The sequence below is a fragment of the Triturus cristatus genome, chromosome 4_2, assembly GCF_964204655.1.
Source record: "Triturus cristatus chromosome 4_2, aTriCri1.1, whole genome shotgun sequence".
Taxonomy (NCBI): domain Eukaryota; kingdom Metazoa; phylum Chordata; class Amphibia; order Caudata; family Salamandridae; genus Triturus; species Triturus cristatus.
Window position 1 is genome coordinate 738,815,750 of NC_140586.1, and position 25,278 is coordinate 738,841,027.

The 25,278-nt window shown below is 44.9% G+C and overlaps 1 protein-coding gene across 2 annotated transcripts in view; it reads left to right on the top strand.

Moving 5' to 3' along the window:
• Positions 1–25,278, top strand: part of EPS15 (epidermal growth factor receptor pathway substrate 15) — an 819,466-nt gene that overhangs the window by 608,109 nt on the left and 186,079 nt on the right. For both annotated transcript variants that reach the window (XM_085602646.1, XM_085602647.1), the window contains exon 14: positions 1,709–1,870. In XM_085602646.1, the coding sequence (XP_085458772.1) occupies positions 1,709–1,870 (162 nt within the window). The remainder of the gene's footprint in view (positions 1–1,708; positions 1,871–25,278) is intronic.

Sequence of the window (25,278 nt, forward strand, 5' to 3'; positions counted from 1 at the left end):
TCACCTCTGCGCTCAGGGTGAGTGAGCTACAAGCCCCGACTTCTAAACCTCCTTTTCTGGCTGTTCATCCGGACAAGGTCGTCCTCAGAACTCTACCTTCCTTTCTTCCAAAGGTGGTCACTTCTTTTCATATTGGCCAACCCATCACTTTGCCCACCTTCTTTCTGCCTCCGCATCCTTCAAAAGAGTAAGAGAGGCTCCACCGTCTGGATCCAAAACGTGCACTCTCCTTTTATTTGGATCACACCAAATGATTCCGGGTGGACGACCAGCTCTTTGTTGGTTATGCAGGCACTAAGAAAAGTCGGTCCGAGCACAAACGTACCATCTCCAGGTGGGTCGTTCTGTGCATCAAGGCCTGCTATTCTTTGGCAAAGAAGGAGCCTCCAGTGGGGCTGTGCACCCATTCCACCAGGGCGACGGCAGCTACTAATGCTTTGGGACGGGGAGTCCCCCTAAATGACATCTGTCAGGCTGCTACGTGGGCATCACTGCACACGTTTACCAAGCACTACTGCCTGGACAGTCCAGTCCGGAGAGACAGCTTCTTTGGTCGTTCAGTTCTCCAGGACTTTCTGGTGTGACCTTAGTTCACAGACCCACCCCTGGGGTTGGTATTGCTGGGGTATCTAGTCTAAGGTAAAGAATCTATAACGAACTGTTTCTTTCAGATGAACAAGTTACTTACCTTCGGTAACGATATATCTGTAAAAAACATAGGTTAGTTATAGATTTCCTTTCAGGGCTCTAGTTTTGTGCACCAGTGGTCAGTGTTTTGCATGGCTCTGCGCTTCTGGTGTGGAAAGTCGCGTACAGAACTGACATCCCGGCGACCACGACACCGACGACAGACGCGGAGTCGACCAATGCCACCTTCTGACGCGCAAGGGTACTGCTGACAAAAACTTTCTGGATCCAGTCCGACACCTGGGGGTAATTCTAAGGTAAGGAATCTATAACTAACCTATTTTTCTTACAGATATAAAGTTACCGAAGGTAAGTAACTTGTTCAGCTAGACTACTGCAACAACTTGCATCTGGGCTCTCCCTACTATTTCTTCTTAAACCCTTGAAAATGTTGCTACCCAAGTTTAAGCTTCTCCACTCCCTTTACAAATTTAAAAGTGGATCGCTCACTGTGTGCAAGAAGTCCCTGTATGTTTTTTAATTGAGTATTCACATTTACCCACAGCCTCTCTGCCACCCTTAGTTACTAGTGCACACCATCGCCCTATACACTGAAGTAGCAATCCCATTGCTCAAACATCCAACATTTCTCTACCCCATAGACCACATGTGCCTACCTAAAATTAAGTTCTTTCCTCTTAGGGCCCTCACCTTAAGAGCTGCTACACCTAGGAGCACTTCTACTAACTCTCAAACACCTCCTCTTTTAAATCAGTCTCTCTAGATGCCCTTTCATTCTACATGGTCAGTGGCCTTTTAAAAGTTATAATCTTCAAATGGTATTTTCAGTAGACCGGATTCACAATTAATTTTAAAGTGTTAAGAACTGTGTCTTGGTAATTTTCCATTGTATGCTTTTCTCAGAATGTGGTTTGTCTCTGGGCCTTTTTCTCATTCTTCTAACGTACAATACTGGAATAATATGTATGTATGCTACGTTTGTTTTCTGGAATATGAAACTGGGTATGATCTTGATGTGGCCTTGCTAAATTTTGAAATGTTGTTTTCATTTTGCCTTTAGGATTTGCAGGATGAAGTTGAGAGAGAGAGCAGTAATCTACAAAAACTACAGGCACAGAAACAAGAAGTGCAGGAAATTCTCAATGGCCTTGACGAGCAGAAAGCCAAGTTAGAGGAGCAGTTGAGTGAAATCAGGCAAAAATGCTCAGAAGAGGTTCAAATGGTAAGCCCATCCACCCACAGTTGGTAGTTAATTTAACCAGTGACTTTCTTTTTCTCATATGCATACTAATTAAATGTTAAATATGCAACTGCACTAAAGAAGGTTCTTCAGGTTAATTTCCATTAAGATTCACAAGTGCCCGTCCTTGCACGTTCCTTAACCATTTCCCTTTTTTAATCTGTACATTTGTCACATTTCCCTAGAAGTGGATGCAGATGCCTAACCCTTTTGTTTTCAATGTTTACGTGGGTATCTGATGATAGTTTGTCTAGTTCACATTTATTACTGGTTTTCTGTGTGTAAGTTTCTCATTTTTGTAATGTTTGTTGTTTGGCAAATCATGGGACAGGGTGTTCCTACTGGTAGATCAGGAGATGAGATCAATGCACTCTTTCCTGGTAGTATATGGTGAAATCATGCTGATAATTTCAAACTACAGGTTTTGACTTTGTTAAACTGGAACCATTGTAGTCCGCACCCCCTTTAGATCTCTCTATGCCAGTTTTATCCGTCCAAGTTTGAAGTGGTTATTTTAATCAAGTTGTTCTCGTTCTGTCTGTTGGGTCTCCACCCACTCAGGATCCCCAGTCATAGGGTAGAGACATATTTGCTGGGATCCCTATTCGGCATCTTCCAGTGCCCTTGGGCTTGGTTGTGAAGGACGGGTCCTTACAGCTGAAAATTCCAGGTAGAAGGAGCTTATCACCACAGCCTTTATTTCATGCGTGCAAGGTTTTCCATGTTTAGGTGGAAATAACAACCAGCACTAATAGCCTCATGTGACAATACTAGGCAGTGCTTACTGTTCTACCATTCAGCATGTTGCGAGCTTCAGGCCAGTCACTGAAAAACCTCCTTGTTTTCTGATAGCTCCACATATTTGTCTTGGCGGCATGAAAATATTAATTGTCTTACCGCTCTGCCCTAGAAATATAAACGTTGGCTATGCAGTGGTATAGTGTTGTATTAAATTTGGAGAATGTGTGATTGGAAGATATCTAACAAATAGGTAAATTTTAAGAGAAGAGTCTTTTAGGGGCTGCTAAGAAGATGCAAATGTAAAGGAGTAGCTGTTATGTTTATTTACAAACCATTAAACCTGTGGCCACATTGTGGTACTTAAATGGCCAGCTTCTAGTCTGTTTTAGGTTCCAAAGTGTAGTGGAACTGGTCACATTTCACTTATTTTTATGAGAATGGGTAGTATCCTCCAGATGCCCAACAATACCCCATTCCCCAGAACATTTGGGGAAACTTGGCGTTTGAAGATGTTCCCACTGTTGGATTGTATGCTGATTTTTTAACTTGAGTGTGATTTTCTATTTTTGATCTGAACTCTTTTGTGACAGTGAGAAGTTTGAAAGTGGTTTATTTTTTCTCTGGGAGCTAGTTGCAGGCTGAAGACAACAAAGGGATCTGGGCTGTCTTCTTAGTTCCGCCAATGATGATTGATGTGTTATTTTGGAAAGCTCCTTATTACTGGCATAAAAGGCCTCTGAATTTAACCTACCAAAATATGGGCTCTACCATTATCCGGAGTGTAGTGTGTCCAGGGCATTATAAATCATGGATGGAGGGTTGCCCTCTGATGCCAACCTTATGTAAACATTGATAGTGTCAGTAGTTGATTTTGTTACTTCTTATGTCAATTGGACAAGGGCGGCCACACAACAATTCAGTTGTCGGAGTTTCATAGGACTGTAAGACGTGGAAAAAAGTGACCAACAGAAGCAGCCTATAATTCCTTTTTTAAAACTAGATTTCAGTAACCAGCTTTTAATATATTGGGAAACACCAGCTTAAATGATAATAAATGATTAACAACAATTGCTGTTTCATGTTGGATTTTTCCATGCCCTGTCTGACTAAATGATCTCTGATGCTATGGAGTGTGGTGCGAGTGCTCTTTGTGGTCACCTGCTGCAGGATGTTGGACACTTGCTTGTACTGAAGAGATGACAGAATCTAATTGGGTTGTATGTATGTATCATTTTATTTGTACTTGTTTTCTAAGAAGAAAAGAGCAAGGCATTTCTTACCTCAGCCCGAGGACCTTTTTATTATGCTGACAATGAGGTATACTCTCTATCCAAACACAAAGGAAACCCTACTCAATAAGAACCAGGGCCTTAAATAGTATTATCAGCAGCGGTTCGGTATATGTATGTATGACAATAGATAATGAATAATATCAAAAAGATTTTTCGGTTTGGCATTGATTGTATTGATCATCCTTGTACGGCTTTCTCGAACTACATTCTACTACAGTTTTATTTGTGCGATTGTGCCTTCGTTTTACAAAGTATACATATATAATTCCAATGAGAACTGTTGTTGTTGATAATACTATGGCAATGAGGTATACTGCATTTGATTGATTTGACCACAATATGGGAGCAGCCACAGCAAGAAGCTGTACTTGCCGCTTAAGGCTGGGATGAGTTTCTGTGGCAGTTAAGGTAAGATTGTCGGGTGAAGACGTGGCTAACAGTAACCACCAACCTGTTTGTGCAAAGAAGCAGACTGATTAACTAGTGCTTAGAATCCTGCTGAGCTTTTACTTTTTACCTCAGTGCTTCGAACAGTCCTGTGGGGAGTTAAAAGAACTTGCCCTAGGGATGGATTTCTCTGGCTAGAAGTCTATCAAGTACTGATGGGACCATTAGAGAGGAGGGGGTTGGAGACAATCTCTGGTGCTCTGTAGGGTCTGGGTGAAGATATGTAATGTTGATGAGGTAATGCATGTGGTAAGGTAGGGGACTGATATTTTGCTGCATTGGTTTTGTACTGTTGTCCTCGTTTATATTCATTGCTCCTGCAGTAAGTGAATGAGGTCCATGTTGCATGGTAGAATCCTAAGGAGGCATCATCTCCTGTGTGATAATTTATACATCTTAAGCTTGATATAATACCAATTAAATACTGATACTGATAGAGAATGATAATACAGTTCATAGAATGATGCAACTTTTATAAAAACTAGTCATTTTGCTTTATTATAAAAAGTCAAAGTGCTTTCTTGTGGAAACTTACTGATATGTCAATATGTTTGCCAAAGTAGATGGAGTGGACTTGTCCGTGTGGACTTAATCATTTGATAATATACTGCATGGGACAATAATGCATTTCGACAAAGATGTCTTAGAATGGATGAAGAACTGGTTAAATGATATAAGGCCAGTGATTGTCACCTCAGATTAGATCATTGTTCTAAGAAGAGTTTTGCAGCACAAGCATTATATAAATCATTTAGCATGTGGAATATATCTCTGTAGAACACCTTTGTAACTGCATAAAATCCGAGTTAATTTCAGAAGCCCGTCTAAAACAAATATGGTTAGGCGGTAATTATGACATTGTGTTTTGAAACACAACTATACTTTGAGATCACTGGATTTCCAAGTACCTCCCATTTGGCTTCGATTTTTCAGGGGATAACGAAGTAGAACAGTTATGGATTACTCTTTGATCCTGATGTGAGGTAGAACATATTGTTCAGGTAGTACATATATAATTCATAATGAAAATAAGCCTAAATATTGTTATTCTTTTAACTCCTTAGCTGCTGAGGCTTTTCTATCCCCAGTACTAAGCCCTTTTTGTTGCTATGTGGGATAGTACGCGCTTAATGTAAAAGGTAATGTAAAAGCTACTTCTATAGCGCTGCTACCACTCCAGGGAGTATCTTGGCGCTCACCCAACTCAGATGTACGAGAAGGGGGGGGAGTAGACACAGATTACATGCGGCACACTACATCTCAGACCATTGCTATACAAGCTGAATTGGACATAGAGTATACCCAAGTTTTTAATGCTTTCCTGTATTGGGTTTCATCCGACAAGGAGCTTACGCCTTCATACCTTTTTTTTCCACATCATGGTTATTCTAAAGGTATCTAGGGTTTTTAGATAACGCTGGAGGGAACTGCGAAAATAGCCAAAATATAAATGTTAGGTTTTTTGGGAAACAAACTTTTTTTTTCTAAAAATTATACGAGTACAAAAATTGTGGTGCTACAATAACCATCATCCAAGCTTTCAAGAACCTGCAGAATTGTATCAAAAACAATTGTTTTACTACAATTCTAAGAGGTAGCCCATTTTTTTATAATTTATGTGGATTTAACCTAATTGCAGTTGGGTGATCCCAGAAAGCTATACAATTCTGAAAAGTGGATACAATTCTAAATTCATCAAGGGGTCATTTGCGTAGATCGCTCCAGGTTTCCCCCCAAAAACTAACCCTTAAAACAGAAAATAATGAGAAATAAGTAGCAAAAAGTAGCCATATGAAACGCTGTTTTCATCTGTAATTTTTTGTCACAATGGCGATTTACAAGAGCAATATAGGGTCATGTCTGATAGACCCTTCTGGTCACAGGGATATATAGGGTTTATAGTTTGTTCAAAAACATGCAATACCCAGAGCCTACAACTAAGCTGGAGCTTACCGTTATTTTTAATTGTGTACTGACCATACAGCAATTCATAGGTAAAGGCTAATGAATGGAAACTGGGTATGAAGGAAACCTATGTATTTTGGAAATGGGCGATGAGTTCAGCAACAGTGGTTATGTAATTCACTGGCTATATTGCAAGAATATCTTATTTCACACACTGACTTGTATTTGGAAGCCAAAAATGTGTAGAAATCAATTCGATGAAAAAAAAATATAGAAATGCTACCCTAATTGTGTGGGTTGGACTAACGTCTGCAACACACGTCAGTTAAAACTCTGCGCCCAGCAAGATCAACAGGTATTTTTTTTGTATGCAATGTGCATAGGTTAGAGCCCCTGCTCTGCTGCCACCTTAGGGAACCTACCAAGCTCTACCTCCACCTTAGGAACCTTACCAAACCCAGACATTTCTGAAAACGAGACCAAAAGGATGTCTCGATGATGATGTGACTTGCATGGGTCTCATAGAGTTCTTTACCCAGAAGCCCTTTGGCTAAAACCCACTTTTTTCACCCACATATTTGTAAGGGAAAGTTATTAAATCTGTGGGGAACCCCAAATTTGCTACCCCACAGCAGTCACACACTTGTCCCAAAAAAAACTTTCTACGCCCACACTCAACAGGTTAAGGATAAGATTTATATTAAGATACTTTACTCAGGGATATCAAGAAGTTTTTATGGCACAAACATTATTTCAAATGCACCTTTTGTTATGCAGCAAATGAGTCTCTGCTCCCTGAACGATGCACACTCCTAGCTAAAGACACAGCCCCAGGAATAATTGTGACAATGGCCAAGTAGAGCATGTGACTAAAGTATTTTAACCAGCATATTTAGATATCTGATCTAGTTCATGGGTGGTGCATTTCATATGGCTCCTCTCTACTCATGTGTTGAGACGCCATAGTTCAGCACTTGCACGGTTGGGTTGCAGTATCACAGTTAATGAACCATCATTTGTGGAAAGGATCAGCAGCCATAGTTTATGAAAACAAGGGCATGAGCAGTGGTGACAGAGGCACACAGGCCCTCGTACACTCTTCCACTCAAGATGTAGTATTGCATGGCATATGGTGAAGTGCACCACTGCCCTCCTACAACGATCACAAAAGAAAAGGGTGCACGATGGTGAAGTGAAAACAGTGGCTTGGCCCTAGCACTTGCATTGAGACTGTAAAGAAAATGATGCACAAAAAAGATGCGACAGTTGGCACTTAGCATTAACTGATGGGGTGTGAAACGCACAAGCTCTTGCAAAGGTGATCGTAGTAGAGTAGGTACTGGGTTGAGGCCATCTAATCTTGGCAGGTCAGGTCCTTCCTTCTACTGTACAGCAAATCTGTAAACCGCTGAGCTAGTGCAGTGGACTGAATATGGCAGGTTTTCTCTATGCTGGGCAGTCCACCTCTGTTTTCTCCTTCAGATGCTGAACCAAAAAAGCCTTTGGAGTTCGACAGCCTAGAAATCTGCCTCTGATCCTCACTTTCCTGTACACAGGTCTGCAGGTTCCCTTGGTTAAAAGTTGAACATTTGATATGTTGAAAGGTTCAGTTTATTTTCAGTAACAGCTGGCATGGACCAACAGTCTACTCGGATGTCAAGACACTGCGCATTTTCCTTTCAGGTGTGCCAATGCTCCATGGCAATTAGCCATTTTAGGGCTGGCACTCTTCGATGTGTTAGCTTCTAGACTATCCGTTGACCCATCAGTTGCAGACTTCTGCTGTCTCCAATAGTACTTAACACAGGGTTCAGTACACTTTTTAGGCTATAGTCTGACCTGCTGAAACTGGCTTTGTCTGGGCCCAGTTATATGGTAATGTTCTTCCTCTCCTTTTCACTTGGATAGCAATCCAAGTCTGACATAGGCTGAAAAGTGCAAGGCAAACAAATTTAACCCAGATCTCTTGACCAGGGGGGGGGGGGGGGGGGGGGGGTGAATGTTTGATTTATTCAGCATTCCGTCCATTTATTGCTGTTCTAAGTGGGATGGGTATGTCTATACGTGGGTCCCTTGCTCGCTGTGCCATTGGATTCAAGCTAGCCTGGCTGATGAGGAGTGTTATTCTGAAACCAGTCCCAGAATGCTTGTTTCTGGTCAAGGGAGGACCCGGCTTGACAGTTCAGGATGGACTGTTCCCATGTTCCCATGAGGGGCAGGGTCAAGACAGATTTGTATATGGCTGGACCAAACCGGGTGAGCAAAAGAACAATCGATATAACCCAGATAACTTGACTTCGGGTGAATGTTTGATTCATTCAGCATTCTATCCATCATTTGTTGCTGCAACACGTGCGTTGGTAACAGCATTCCTGTATTTAAAAAACAAAAATAATTCAGTAGTGTGAGCAGGCCTTTTTACCAGTGGCACTTCCACTGCTTTTTACTTAACTCACCCTTTGCCTACTAGGTGACTGTGTAGTGCTGAGCAGCGCGTGATGTTTGCTTGTACCTGCTGTGTTGTTTGTGTGTTTGGTCCATAATATGGAGGCCTATGGGTTCATTTTGGAAGCCCAGGGCCTGGAATGGCTAGGTGAACACTGCAACCACAGATCAATATGGATTGCAGGCATTCCTAATAGCTAGAGTGGGAAAACCCAAGCTGGAGAAAGGGAAGCAAAGCATGCTTTGTGCACATGAAATGTATTTGATTCAAAGAGGTTACTGGTCAGAAGGCCTGGGCTCATTACCAGTCAAGATAGTGCATCTGATAAGGTTTGCACTGTAGAAGCAGGTAATCATAAAAGAGGGGAAGGCTTTGACCTTTGAATCTTTGTTCAGGCTGGTTCAGGTATTGGAGGCTGACAGTCAGTTATGATCCCCACTTACTCCCTTGGCTTGTGTTGTGGATCAAAGGGAGTGCAGACATTCATGCTGTGAAAGACTGTCCCTTTGGCAAAGCACCAGACCTAGACAAGGGCATTTCAGAGAAGTAGATACCCACAACACGAATTTCAAAGGACTAGAAACTAAATCACATTTGTGTCTGGATATGGACTATAAAAGTGGGACCATTAATCCCATAGGCAAAAGATCACCACCAAGACTTCAAGCTGCTGCAACAAGGACTGTGGACCTAGATCTGCTAGTCTCCCTGATAGGTGAGAAGCCATCACCCAGAAAGTTGAGACCACTTGCCATGAGCCTGGAGCACCTGCCTTCTGCCTGCCTGCCAAGACCAACCGACCCTGTAAGAAAGAGAGTGCCTAGAGGGTGCAAGGCCCAGCATGTATCCTGTTGAGTGGATATTAGTGAACAAAGTGTCAGACATCCGGTCTGATCAGGACAGTTGCAAGAGTGCAGGCTATCCGACCCTCTTGTGGAAAGTTGTCAACCCCTATATGCAAGATGGGGGCCACAGTAAAGTTTAGGTCTGTTGCCTTTAATGGAGCAGGTCAACAACCCCTGTATGCCAGATGGGGGCCGTTGTGATGCTTAGGTGCTTTGCCCTTCCTGGTGTAAATTGACTACCCCCGCATGCCAGCATCGTGAAGATTAGGATTGCTGTACTGACGGAGAATTGAATATGACACTTTACCCCCACACGCTTATCCAAAGCCTGCCATTACCCCGCATTTTTTACTCTCAAAAATCTTTTACAAAATGCAGGGCGTTACAACACAATTCATTACAATGCATTGTCCATTACAACGCAATTTACTATTCTAACTCCACTGGGGCATTGTAATGGGGAATGCGTTGTAATGGTTTGCGGTGTAAAGCCTTGCGTTGTAAAAGATTTTGCGGAGTAAAAAATGCGGGGTAACGGCATGCAATGTAATGCAGTCATTGTAAGGATGTTTACCGGTGAAGTAAGTTGGTGACCCATGTATACCAGGCCATTGTCAAGTTTAGGGCTGTCATCCTTGATGGAGTAGGTTGGTGGCCCCTGTATGCCAGATGGGGTCCACTGTAAATTTTAGAGTCCTTGCCATTGCTGGAGTAAATTAGCTACCCCGTATGCCAGTTGAGGACCACCGTTTGAATATGGTCGTCTCCCTGGTGGTGAAGTAAGTTGGTGTGCGAGGTGGGGCCCAGTATAAAGTTTAGGGCCGTCACCCTACCACATCATGCTAATAGGAATCCTAAAAAAGGATCAACCAAGAGAGACCTAACCTAATAACCACTGCCCATGGTAACCCTTTCTGAAAACAGAGGAGACCATGAAGAAGACCCCAGACACTGCTGTGGGCTATCCGGAGATTGCAGTGGTCCCGATGCATCATCCAGAGAGGTCTGCTAGATGCCACAACCCTCCCGCATTATGAGAGCGGAGCCTGAGAAGACATGCCTCGGTATTCTCTGAACTCGCTGGCTGTTCCAGTCTGAGAAGATTGCTTTAGTCAGTCAGGCCTGCCCATATTGATTCTTAAGGCCGGAATTAAACTTTGTTGCATGGTGACTAGCATGGACCATGTCTGAAAGTCACCTTAATTATCAAATTGGGAATAACCAGCCTTTTTCAAAGGGAAAGGGGCTCTGGGACACTGCCCAGGACAATGCTAGTTTGTAGATTTTAAGAGACTATATAATATTTAGTGTGCTGTTAATGTACTGGGTGTGCTTTTATTAAATGCTGCGTTTATTACCAAAGTTTTTATTTGACCGGAAACATGAACAAGACACAAGGCAAGGGAGAGAACTCAAGAAAAAACAAGTGCTCAGTCCTGTGTAATGCTTAAAAAAAAAAAATCTCTGAATGTGAGCAGTGGAAGGATACAAGTCATCCAATCAAAAGGGTGGTAGAGAAACTATGGTCCAGGAGAAGAACAAGCACAAGAAGAGCGACAAAAACCAGTAAGAAACTAGTAACTAGATTGACTATAGAGCCAACCCATTAAAAACAATTTCCTAACCCATAGCCCACTGTTAAGTATTAAGTGTTAAGAGGTCTTTTGACATTTTTCTTTTAATTGGATTTAAATAGCTGTAAAAACATTCTCTTTGCACTTTGTTTTTTAAATATGTTGACAAAAAAAGCTTATGATAACCACACATTGAACTTAGTTATTTTCCCTTAAAACCAAAAATACCTGAGTAACTATTTATACTCTGTATTCAAAGTAGAATGCTTATTAATTTTTATTATCGACTATTCCTTCTAATTATTTGTTTCACACTCCTCTGTTGTAGCCCATCATAAGCTATAGTCGGCACTGGTTGAGGTTGCGCCCAGCGTTTAGAGTTTTGTTCCACTGCATTTTCTTCACTCGCTGGATAATGTCCTACACTGGGGTATCTTGCAGCTCTTAACACATTATTCTTGAACAAGGCTTTTGAGTATCTAGAAGAAATGCGAATCGGTGAAGTGAAGAGTGTGTTTGTGTGTGTGTTTTATAGAAGTAATACGTCAGAGAGAGCATGTTTTTAAGGTTAAAGAGATAGCCTCAGAAATAGCACAGGAAAAAGTATCTTTTAGTGAGAAGGTTTATGACCAGCTGAAAATCTCAAGTGTAAGTAATGAGAGCAAAAACATGAAGTTTGAGCAGAGCTCGTCAGTCTTGGTGTTTTAAGAATTAAACGAAAGCTATAGTCCAGGCAGAGTTATGACAGTTAAGAAAATAGTGAGTGGATCTTGCTCTTTTATGTGCCATTCAGGTTTATTTTCTGTCACTGTGCACTACTCTAGTGTCTAAATGGGAGCAAGAATTATCGAATGAGCTTTTTTGGTCTCCCTTCCTGTGCTAATTTTCTGCATGTGTCACTAGAGGAGGCTGAGGGTTGGTATATATAATTATTATACGTTTTGTGGTCGGTGCTTGGCTAATAAGGCACTATGTGCATACTCTAGATGCCATTGAACTATGATTAAAAACAAGGGTTCTTTCTTCAGATACCAGGGTAGGGTCAGACATTTTGTAATCGCCTTAATGTGTTTCAGAGCTGCTTTCCGTAAAGGCGTGTTGTGAATACTTACGTATTCTCTTGTCTCATTCAAATTCTTTGTTTGATATTTTCACTGCCGAATGTTCGGACAGGAGACTGAAGTTTAGAACCTGCTTCTTAAGCATATATAGTAGTAAAACGTAAACCACAGAATCTTTGTTCTTTGCCCTTACAACGCAAGCTATTGAAAAAAATCGCAGCGTAGTAAAACAAATCCAATCCTTGTTAAGCCAAAAAACAATCTGTCATAAACAACAAATGTATATTTGCTAATCTATTCATGCACCCATGCATATACATTAAATCATGTGTGCCTTCACAGTTGCACACGTACCCATATACCTACACAGTTGTGCATTCCTCTTTCTGTATGTCTGTGACGGTACGTGTGCCTTTGTAATGTCTATGTACTGTTGTCTGTAAGTGCATGTGTGTCTGCTTGCTCTGGTGCACATATGTGTTGGTATGCCTTGATGTCCATTTGTCTGCTTGCATCTTTAGCTCTTTGTGCTTGGAGGTCTGTGTTTGTGCGTGCATAGTCTGCCAGGCCCCTCTGTGAATTTACTCTATCCAAAAGCTAAACCTATTAGCTGTGCCAAAGTGCATTTAAATGTCATCAGTCACCAGTGCCAAAAGCTTACGTTAAGCAGGGGTCATTGCTACTCATCATTTGGCACAGATTTTTGTTAAAACAGAAAGCAGCTGTGAGTTTAAATTCTTCTCTTCAAGTTTGATTTTCACACTCGCCGATATGTGGTGCACTGTGCTTTGTCTCTGCTCCTGGTGTACATCTTGATGGCAATTTAACCACACTAAGTAAACGGTTTCTGTTGGTGTGAAACAATTTTGCTAAAAGCTTAAAATCTTATTTAACAAACGTGATGGTATTTTTTTTTTTTAAGGATTAAAGTTTCTTAAATTTGACGAAATATATTGTGCACTGTAAAATTGACTATGTTAGCAGTACTGATGATCGCAACAAGAATGGATTTATTTATTTCTTTTATTTTCCCCTTCTGAGATGGAGCCTTACACAATACAAGGATAGTGTAGTGATTCTCTAATGGTAACTGCATGGTGTGTCGAGTAGTTATATCACTTCAACCAGGATGAAAAGAAGATGGCAACATTTTTCTGTTTTCTTTCCCCCTGATAACGCATTCATAAATCCGTTTTTTTCCCCTGCATTTTCAGAAGGCAAGAGATTTTGGTATTTAACGGTTCTGGTCTTTCCACTTCCTTTCGTTCAACTGAGTCACATGGCTAGATTCTGGAACTTTGCACAGTAAGACTTAAGTTTGCAGCATGTGCTGAGGTAGATTACATGCTGTGCACGTTCCTGCTATCTAGTGTTCGGTGTGGATGTTGCAAGTTCTTTTTGTTTGAAGGGGAAGTTCTGGTTTCAAGACTATCCCTATGACATAGGGATAGTGGAAGATGTATGATAACCTGCAAGTTTTCGTGCGGACCTCAGCTGTTACACTCCATTGACCCTCATACAACTGCCGACCACCTTAAAGCGGAATAGGATCAAGAAGCCTTGGACCAGGCCAAATGGGAATGCCTTGTATGTGGACGGTATGGAGAGCATCATTTACATTTTGGCACAACTGCAATAGTAAATTTCTCTTGCTGAACCGACTTAGTCTGTGACCTCTGCCACCCACGTGACCATGACTAGTCTGCCTGTTCAGCTTGTGAAGCTTTGATTCAAGAAGACCAAAAGGCACCATAGGCGCATTTTAGGCCTCAGTGCAGAGTCTTTCCTGAGGCACCATCCAGATAAGACATGTAATCCAGTACTTGTAAAGCGCACAATTACCCATGGTATCAAGGCGCTGGGGGCCGTGGGGAAGATTAAGCGAGCTATTGCCCGGAGTCACTTGGTGCTGGGCTAACCTGCTGCCTACGCCGGGGATCGAACCGTGAACCCTGTGGTCTGGAGTCCGGCGCCCTGGCCGCTGCACCACACCTCATCAAGGAAGTAGAAGGGACTTTCTTGGACTGTAGGTGAGGGTGGGAGTGCTTTTGGTAGTCCGGGGACCAATGGGAATAGGAGTCCAAAATACAGGTCTTGTTCAAGGCCTTCCACAAAGATCACACCTAGGGTTTTTCATACTTCACACACACACAGGATCCTTCATTCGCATTTGATCTTGAACAGACTGCTCCAGGACAAGGAACGGCACTGAGAGCGCCATGCCGTAATCCCTGGACTGTATAGAAAAGGTCTCCTCTGTTTCCAAAGCATCTCAACGCCAGAGACTCCTCATTCTGCGGAGCTGAAGCCTAAAGGCCAAGGTACTCGGATTCTGTTATGGAAGTCCTCTCAATCCCTTTTCAGAACAGAGATTGACTACGAACACACCCCTTAATACAGCACTGACTCTTCAGGTGACCCCCATCCTACCGAAGATCAAGTGCATCAAACAAACATCAGCAGAGTTGATTTTATATCGTTCCTGTCTCTAAAGACAGCCTTGCATTAGAGCCATGCAAAAAAACCCACACTGATTTACCTTCATAGAGGATCTCTGGGATTACCATATTGCAATTTCACAACACACCACTAAATATTCCATACTGCCAGCACAGAATTGGCCAGAAACATCAATAGCTGCTGCAAGTGTAGACATTGCTCCAAAAGGGAATGGTCCGGCATATTCCTCATGACCAGCAAGGACATGGCATCTATTACCTGAACTTTCGCATGTCAAAGAAAGACAGGACATAGCGACTGATACTTGACCTACAATCTTCAAAAGTGCGCATCACATCGGAGTACTTCAAAATGACTACTATCCAAGACGTCATTCTGCTTCTGTACGTCGTGGAATACATAGCAACCCTCGATCTCAAGAATGCCCACTTCCACATTCCTATCCATCCAGCTCACTGTAGGTACTGCAAGTTTGTGATAAGTGGAATTCATTCTCAAATCAGAGCCCTACCGTTTAGGGTCACTACAGCCCCCCTGGTGTTTTCCAAATGTCTTGCAGTGGTAGTAGGGCATCTTTGGTGCAGTGGAACCATGTCTTTTCATAGTGTGTCGACATGTTGGTAAATAACAGCAGCTGAGTGGAATGCCTCATTCAACAAGCACTATCGCTCCTATACACATTGGGATTTACTGTCAATCCTACTATAGCTCACCATTGTCCCAATATATGCAGCCTTTCTTACCAGCGATGCTCAATACAGTCACAGGCAAATCTAAACCATCAATGAGCAGATGTTGACATTTCAAAGGCCCTTTCTTCTTTACCAGACGTCGCATCCTCAGACAGTAGGAATGATAATGATGCTGTTGGGAATAATGTTGTCTTGCATTGCAGTAGTCTCAACACCCCTTGAGAAGACTGCAAGAGTGCATTGCAAGACAATGATCACAAGCGTCTGGTCAGTTGGAAAATCTAGTGATGGTAGAGCCCAGTGTTCAGCATAAACTGCAATGGAGGAACACCAAGAACATGCTACTGAGCAAGTTGTTTACTCAGTCCTGAGCCACAAGTGGCCTTCACAGCAAATACTACTTTTATGTGCTGTGGTGCGCAAATATGCCAGCTCGCCAATCAGGACACCTGCACATAAGTATACTGAAACTAATGGGCGTTCAGCTTGCGCTGCAATGTCGTCATAGCCTCACTCAGTAGACAGTGCTCATTCTTACTATTGCAAAAACCGGGGGGAGACACTTTTGGGACCTTGGTGGCGGATGCTAGAGAAAAGAAATGGATAACCCACAAGGAAGCGGAGTTTCTTGTTAATGTGAGACCCAGAATGCCGGCGTTTTACATTCTTCCGAAGATACATAAAGCTCAGCACCCGCCACCAGGCCGCCCAATCGTATCGGGGATTCAATCGGTACTGGGACCCCTGTCCCAATTTGCGGACTTCTTTCTCAAGGAATCTGTGATCACTCAAGCATCATTTGTGCAGGATACCACCGATGTGTTGAATATTTTCAAGGCAGTGGAATACAATCCATCCACACAGTTGTTGGTAACAATAGACAGAGTCTTTATACACCAGCATACCCCATGATGCCACGCTGGCAGCAACTCGTGCTCTTGGGGGCACTGAATTGGTTTTACGATGTACCCCAAATTACAATGTATAGAGCTTTCTCGAACTAGAAACATTTTTGCATACAAGGACCAGATATATCTCCAAGTGTCAGGAACTTCAATGGGTGCCACGTTCGTGCCGAGTCCGGCCTGCATTTATGTGGGCCAGTTTGAGGAGAACGTGGTACACCCCTTCTGGAAGAATATTTCTCTCTGGAGGAGGTTCATAGACGATGTCCTCTGTATCTGGACTGGATCAGAGGATAGGCTCTTGGAATTTCTTTCTTGGCTGAATGAACATGTTGAGTGCCTGCGGTTCACTTGGAAGCAGGGATACTGCTGTGTATCTGGATGTTGACATCGCAGCTGAAAATAATGGACTGGTGACAACTGTACACCAGAAACCCACTGACTGGAACTCTGTTACACTATCGGTCCTTTCATCCCTGAGCCCTCCGTGATAATTTGCCGGTGGGACAATTTTTGCGATATCGGAGGAATTGCTCCTCGACTGAATCTTTTAGGGAACAATCTGATGACCTAGTTGTAAAATTGAAACACAGAGGGTACCCTAATAATGTGATCAAAAGGGCCCACAAGCTTTTACTGAATACACATCGTGAAGCACTGTGTATACCGGTAGTGACACCCTTTGATCCTCTGTCAACTCAGGTGATACGGAAACACTGGTCACTGCTGAATACTGGGGGGAGGAAAATGCCATCGCCGAGATTCGCCTTTAGAAGGGCTCTGAATCTGAAGGACAAACTTGTCCATACACGCCCGGGACAAGAAAAAAGAGAATCAAACCTACCCACAGGTCATTATTGCTGTGGGGGATGTTCGGTATGCGATCTTAGAGAAGCAACAAAAAGTGTTCACCTTGTCAGTGGAGCTTTAGACACAAACGTAGTTAAATGTAGCCAGTCCATGGAAGAAAACAGCCTAATTTGGACCCAAATGAGTAGCCACCTGCTCTCAACTCACTGACTCTCCCAATTGAAGGCCAGACAGCTGTGTTTGTCTGCAATGTTAGGCCCGAAATACTGGCAGCAAACGTTAAAATGAGATGCCATGTTGACTGTCCCTTTGCTTGTACTGAGTTGTATGCTGGCAGTGAATCCTCTGCACCAGAGTAGCAAGTGAGGTAGCAAACTGGATTAATAAAATTGGGGAATGCTACATTTCTATTTATTAAAGGGTATCGAACAGGCCGTAACACAGCAGCCAGTCTACTTCGCTATTCTCTCTCTCTCGCGAGGAATGTATTACCCACAGAACACAGCAATGAGATTGTACATGTGAAGTGTTGTGTGCAACATTGTTGTTGGCTTCACTTTGTTGTCTTAATGTGATGATCATGATATTCTAAATGTTAGCCTCTTTGAATTCAAAGTGTTTGGCATCATAATTCCTTCTTTGAATTTTAATGGCTTGGATGCCTGTAATTAATAACTTGTTGATTTGTAGGTTCATAATTGAAGCACTTAATCAGACGATGAAGTTAAGGTTTTCCTTTCATTTCCCCGACCTAAGTAGCTGCTATCTGATTCTGATGGATACATCTGCCTGTGGATTCCTCACCTTATGAATATACCCTGCACCAGCATTCCGCGGAATATTTTCCTAGCTCTCCACGTCGATGAGGACGTCGGCTCCCCTCGCGACTCCTCATGATGTCACCAGAGCCATAATAGGGCCTCAATGGCGTGATGTCAGTTACCATTTTTCCGCGCCGTCGACGCGCAAGTGTTTTCTAGCACTCTCCAGCTCTTGTAGAGTTACTTTGTTGTTCCTTCAGCTTTAACTGTTGCTGTTGCAATGTCGTCTTTGGGGGAAGTCTGGGTTTAAGCCCTGTAGGGAATGTGGGGGTCATATGTCCATCACTGACCCCCATGAAGATTGTTTATGGTGCTTGTCATCGGATGACGACGTGGAGGACTGTTCCTGTTGCAGGAAAATGAATCCAAAAGCGATTAAAGAATGGGAAGCTAAGTTGTTTCTGGCCAAGGCAAAGAAAGAAGGAAGAGGGCGTAAGAGAGATAAGTTGAAGTCGTCGACTTCGCATACATCAAAGTCGAGAAAACATAAGAAAAAAAGAAGACCTGGAACTCTGCGCCGTTCGACAAAGGGTAAGGCTTTGAGGTCGCCTTTGCCTGCTCCTCAACGTTGCTGTAAAGACTTTTTATCTCCTTCGCCCTCGCCTTCCCCTCGTGCGACTCCGGAGAGGTCTCCTTCGCCTAGAGGTGCTCCGGCACAGTCTCTGGCGCCGAGGGATTCACCGGCTTCAGACACCGAGCCGTTTCAGGATGATCCATCTTCTCCTATGCCTGAGAATGAACCGGTGGATTAGGCAATGGATCCGATTGTTCCGACTTCGGACACTCCCCGTTTGGATACTGGCTCTTATCCGTATCCACAGTTCCCGACTCCAGGTTCGGATCTGTCGCATTTTTTAAATGCAATGTACGGAGTGTTTACACGAGCAGCTTTCCCATCCGGAGCACCTTCTGGTCCCATGGGTCCACTGGCTTTCAACTTGGGTGTGCCCCACTACTATGCCCAGGCACCCTTCGTGCCTTTCATGACGATGGCGCTGTCATGGCAATTTCCTGCACCGAGAGTCGACGCCGTTGATGGAATCCCTGGCGCCGTATTGTGAGCCTTCCTCTCTGCCTCGTACGGATCTCATGCCTCCTTTGGAAACCTCCTTCGACGCCGGCTCCGGAGCAGTCGGCGGTGCGTACGACGCCCCTGACGCCGCAGATTTGTTCAAGGAGAGAGGCACAGAGGCTGTTAGAAGAGGAGCAGTATCGTAGAGAGGAAGTAGAGTGTGAGAAGTTGGCCTGATATATGATGTCACTAATTCTAGTGTACACCCTGTATCAGTCCAAACAACCCTTATGGTGATTGGTTGTAAAGTCAACCTTATAGACCAGCTATTCTAGTGGTAGCATGGACAAGAGCAGTCTTAGGCTAAACTCTGAATGTCATGTGAAGCCAGCTGTTGTACCATATGTAATCCCTTGAATACCAAATGAAAGGACACCACAACAGATATATATAAAAATAGAATGTATTTATCCTAGTCAAACCCTCAGCACTCTTTATGAGATTCGAGGTAAGTACAACACAGTCTTATTTAAGCATACATTAAGTCACACAGGTAAGTAATACAGTTAGGCCCTAGGGGCCACGCAAAACAAAAAACTAAGTAAGTGGTATAAGGACCACTGTCACGAACACAGGATAGGCCTAGGCCTAGGGAATCGCTGGGGCTACACTATACTACCAAAGGTTAGTAAGTGGGAGAGCCCACGGGATTCAGGTGCAGAGTGGAAACACTCACGCGTAATGCGTAAAAGTCGATAGAAATGCAAGTTATTAGAAATTAGAAGTTTTAGGACACTTCTGGTATAGCTAGGAAGTCGAGACTCGGAAACTAGACCCTTGGATAGTCAATACCCTTGTGAGCACCGAAATGCTCAAGTTACCTAGCCCACGAGCTGCAGGTGCATAGGTGTGAACTTGCGTCGGATTTCGTCGTCGACTCCTATGGATGCCTGAAGGAAAGTTGCTGACAGGTAGTCAGTGAAGAGTGTCCGGTGGATCCCAAGGAGGGGATCAAGAAGGAAGGAACCTGCAAGCAGAAGGGACAGAGTCTAGGTTACCAGCCAGGAGCCAGGAAGGAACCAGGCGATGTCGTGGAGATGCAGGTGAAGAGGTGAAGCTTGTCGCAGCAGTCACGGGTACCAGGAGGCGTCGAGGACGACCAGGAGGTGAGCTGTCCCACGAAGGCTCTTGATGTCGGCGTCGTCGAAGTCGAGTCAGGACCCAACAAGCCTTGGCAAGCGGAACACACGCAGGATGGAGGACTTGCTTCTGGAGCAGACCAGGAAGGTCTGGGGTGCTTCTCTTTTACAGAGGAGCGGGTGCCAGTCTGGAGGAGCCGGACCAGCAAGTTCAAAACAAAGGTTCGTCGTCGCAGAAGTCACTAGCCAACGGGCCAGCAACCAGACAACACGTCGAGCAATTCAGGTGCAGAAGGGCCCCACGCAGAACATGTGAAGTGTGGGGAGCTGATCTTCTTTGCAGATGGTGCTCGGGATGGGGGCTTCTCAATTCCCCAAGCACAGCCTCGAGGGAGCCTCGGAAGTCGCGCTAGTCAGGTACTAGCCACTTTTTCCAAGTCGCCGGTCCCACGTCCCTCGTCGCCTCCACGGGTCTCCGCTTCGCTGGAGATGTGGATCTGGGTCAGAGGTGTCTGGAAGTCTCGGCGCTGGTCAGTCTCTGCAGCCGTCCCTCGTAGGATCAGTCGCAAAGCAAAGCAGCGGTCGCTGGATGGTGCCTGGTTGCCCAGAATGGTCACTCCTTGGCCACAAGGAAGATTTCTTCAGTCTTCTTCCCGAGGTCGAATGTCGTAGGTCCAGAGTTTCTGTACAAGTTGCAGATTCAGGTTAATCTACTCTTGCAGGGCTCAGCTACCTACTGATATACTGGGCTAGTGGGCTGGGCTACCTGCAAGGTCCCTCCTATGGGTGGGACCAGGAAGGGGAGTGGCTACACCCCCTTTCCTTTGGCCAGTTTCGCGCCAGAGCTGGGGCTGGAGTGCCCCAGCACCGGTTTGAACTGGACTATGCATGGAGCACCTTGTGTGCCCCAGGCATGTCTCATTCCTTTCAGCCCTCCCTGCCCCAATACACTAAAGTCTGTTTGGGGAGGTGCTAGCACCTCCCCAAGCAGGAAACCTATTGTCCAGGCCTCCCTGGCTGGGAGGGCTCCCTGCTGCAGGAGGTCAGACTCATGTCGGTGGCAGCAGCATCCATTTTGTGATGCTGAGGCTTTGGTCAGAGTTAAACAGCAAAGTAGGATTTTAACATGTCTCTCCCTCTAGAAGGGGGGAATAATATCCTCACCACCGGAAATGGTATGGGGGTATTATTCCAAAGTGTTAGACACCTTATACGACATGTTTTGATAAAGCCAAACCATAGTTACCATAACCGTTTAAGATTATAAGGTACTTTAAGAGTGTATGGTAGGCTATATCATAGAACAGCTATAAGGACATGGTTCCGAAAGCTGCAGACAGGCTCAGCTCATGCCAGAGCACCATCTCACATGTTACCAAGCACTCTGCCTCCAGGATTGTTAAGGCCTGCCATAGGAGTGGCTGATAGGTACACATGTGTCTATTTTAAGGGTAGATATAGGTATACTATATCTAAGCAAGGGGTGATTACACGACCTTGCCCCAGCTGAGTGATCAGCCAGTTGTGTCTGATTGGAAGGCCAGACCAGGGGTGGCATAATACATGCTGCAGCCCCTGGGATGCCTAGGGTACACTGTACCGGGTCCAATAAGGTGATCCTTACCAATTGTGTATGTACCTAGGGTACATGGAGTCCATTTTAAAGGGAGAGCAGACAGCCTAAGACCCTGAATGGCAGGATCTCAGGCCAACTAAGTCGAAAAACCAGCTAGACACTAGGCAAAAAGTTGGGGGTAACCATAGTCAGATATCCACCTTCCTACATAGAGGAGGGCGAGTTGGAAGAGTTTCTAGATGAATTTGAGGGAATTCAGAAGGCGAGTGGATTGGTTACCTCTCCTGAGTGGGAACTCTCTTCTACAAGGGCTTCTCCTCCTCAAGAGGTAGCTCCCTACCATATGGTTTAAATGAAAGCTGCGGAGCTTTTGGATTTACAGTTATCTACTGCCGAATATACGCCAAATTTGCTGACAGAGGTTTTGCATCCGCCTTCTTCTACAGTTGAGCCTCTGTTACCCTTTAATGAAGCCTTATTGGAGCCTATCCTCGCGGTTTGGCGTAAACAACTCTCTTCGCCTGCTGTTTCTAAAGCTGTGGCTAACAGATATGGGACTGCACCAGGGGATCCAGTATTTCTCTCTTCCCATCCATCTCCAGAAAGTTTGGTGGTGCAAGCTTCCTGTTCCAAACAATCTTCAGTTGCTTTTCCTCAGGCTCCAGCTGACAGGGACTCTAAGAAAATGGAGTAGTCGGCTAAAAAGGTCTTCTCTTCGTCTAGCATGGCACTAAAATCGACCAATGCTACCTGTCTGTTGGGCCGTTGTATAAATGCCTTGATGGACTTGGCGAAACAGTTGGCCCCCAAGTTACCTGATGAGGCTTTGGAAGGTCTTCCTATCGCAGCTTCCATCAACCTCAGCAGCAGAATCCACTCTAGAAGTCTTATAGAGGAAGAGCCAAAGGCCGCCAACGTGGTTCTGCCCGCAATCTCTCCTCCTCCTCTTCTGCCTCCCCCGCTCCCTCTGGTACCCCAGGAAAGCAGCCCTAGATCCCCCATCCTGGATCATGTGGGTCCTGTAGGGGGTCGGCTGTGTCACTTTCTACAGGGTTGGAAATCGGTCACGTCAGACCTTTGGGTTTTAAACCTTGTAGAGAATGGGTACGCCCTTCCCTTTCGGGAATTTCCTCCTCCTTACCCTCCTTGCCAAGGTTTTTGTTCATAGGACCATTTGCTTCTTCAACAGAAGGAGGTCCTTGCATTACTGCAAAAAGGTGTGATAGAGGTGGTTCCAGAGCAGGAAAGGGGTCAGGGATTCTACTCCCGGTATTTCCTGATCCCAAAAAAGGACGGCAGGTTACGTCCGATTCTGGACCTCAGGGTCTTGAATTTTTACCTGAGGCAGGAGAAATTCAAGATGCTGAGGTGTGCTCAGGGTCTTCTGGCGCTGCAGCAAGAGGACTAGATGGTGTTGATCGACTTATAGGATGCGTATTTTCACATCCCCATCCTGAAGTCGCACAGGAAGTATCTCCATTTTACGGTTGGGTCGCAGCACTACCAGTTTGCGGTCCTCCCGTTTGGTCTTACTACTGCACCTCGAGTCTTCACAAAGGTGATGGCAGCGTTGGCAGCTCATCTCAGAAGTTCGGGGATTCCTGTTTTTCCCCTATCTGGACAACTGGCTGCTCAAAGCGGAGTCGCCAGAGATGGTGCTTCATCATCTGCGAGTTACATATCAGCTGTTGTTCAACTTGGGTTTTTCAATCAATGTGCCCAAATCTCACCTGGTGCCCTCTCAGCACAACCTGTTCATAGGGGCGGTACTGGATACTACTGTGTCGAGCATTTCCTCCTCCTCAAAGAATTCTCGACAATCGGGAGATGATTCCTTTGTTTTACGATAGAGCAGTTGTTCCAGTCCTGAAGGTTCTACGCCTGCTCTGCCTGTTTGCTTCCGGTTATCTGTTGGTCAACCATACATGCTGGCACATGAGGGCACTCCAGTGGTGCCTCCGCAGACCGTGGTTTCAACACAAGGGAGATCTCGGGGAGTCAGTCAGAATCTCCAGAGACGCTGCAGCAGAGCTGACTTGGTGGAGTGTGTAGGGCAATCTGTCTCGAGGAAAGCCCTTTAAGCCTCCTCCGCCGGTGGCCACAGTGATTACGGATGCCTCCACTCTAGAGTGGGGTGCTCATCTGGGGGATCTGGAGGTCAAGTGTCTTTGGTCTCCAGAGGAAAGGTTGCTTCACATCAACCTTCTGGAATTGCGGGCGATACGTTTGGCACTAAAGGCTTTCCTTTCCTCCCTTCGCAGTCAGTCGGTTCAGGTCCTGACGGACAACACTACCGCGATGTAGTACATCAACAAACAGGGAGATGTAGGGTCGTATCGTCTCTGTTGAGAGGCTGTGCGACTCTGGTCCTGGGTTCAGGACCATCAGATTTGTGTGTTTGCAAATCATCTAGCCGGTGTGCTGAATGTTCGTGCGGACAGACTCAGTCGGCATTACTTGGCCGATCACGAGTGGCGGCTTCATCGGGAGGTGGTCCATCACGTCTGACAGATGTGGGGATCTCCTCGGTTGGACCTGTTTGTCACCCAAGAGAACGCTCACTGTCCATTGTTCTGCAGTCTCCAGTATCCGTCGTAGGGAGCACTGGGGGACGCGTTTCAATTGAATTGGAGCTCACAACTACTTTACGCGTTTCCTCCCATACCCTTGATTCCTCGGGTTCTGAGGAATATTCGCCAAGACCGGGCCCAAGTCATATTGATCGCCCCGGATTGGCCAAGAAGGGTGTGGTACACAGATCTGCTTCACCTCTCATCACACCCTCCGCTCCCTCTCAGGGCAGACCTCCTCTCGCCAGGGGCAGGTTCTACACCCCCACCTCCAGAGCCTGTACCTTCATGCCTGGAGATTGAACGGGGCAACCGGAGTTCCTTCTTTCTCCCGCCGGACGTGGTGGATGTTATCTTATCGTCCAGGCGACACTCCACTAAGTCGATTTATTCTTGTAGATGGTCTAAGTTTGTTAAATGGTGTGGAGAGAGATCCATTGATCCTTTAAAGGCCCATTTGTCGGATGTTCTTCAGTTTGCTCTTTCCTTGGCTCAGCAAGTTTGTGCTGTGGCCACGGTTAAGGGCTATTTATCGGCCTTATCGGCTTTTCTGTGTCTACCTGATCAGCCGTCTTTATTTAAGTCTCCTATCGTTTTGAGGTTTATCAAGAGCCTTACCGATAGGTTTCCGCCTACGACCTTTGTTATGCCCCAATGTGATCTAAATCTTGTTTTAACTTTTTTGATGGGTTCCCCGTTTGAACCCTTACATAGTTGTCCTTTGAGATTTTGTCTTTTAATACAGGCTTTCTGGTAGCCATTACCTCAGAAAGGAGGGTGAGTGAGCTTCAAGCTCTTAGTTCAAAACCCCTGTGTTTGACCATACATGCTGAAAGGATGGTTCTCAGCACCATGGCTGCTTTTCTACCTAAGGTAGTTACTCCCGTTCATCTGGGTCAGTCCATAACTCTCCCTGTGTTTTATCCTCCCCTCACCTTTCCAAGGAGGAGGAGAGACTTCACCGCCTGGACCCTAAAAGAATGGTGAGCTTTTATTTGGACAGGGCAAAGGACTTACGTTTGGACGATCAGCTCTTTGTGGGCTATGTTGGACGCTCAAAAGGCAAAGCTGTGCACAAGCGCACTCTGTCCAGG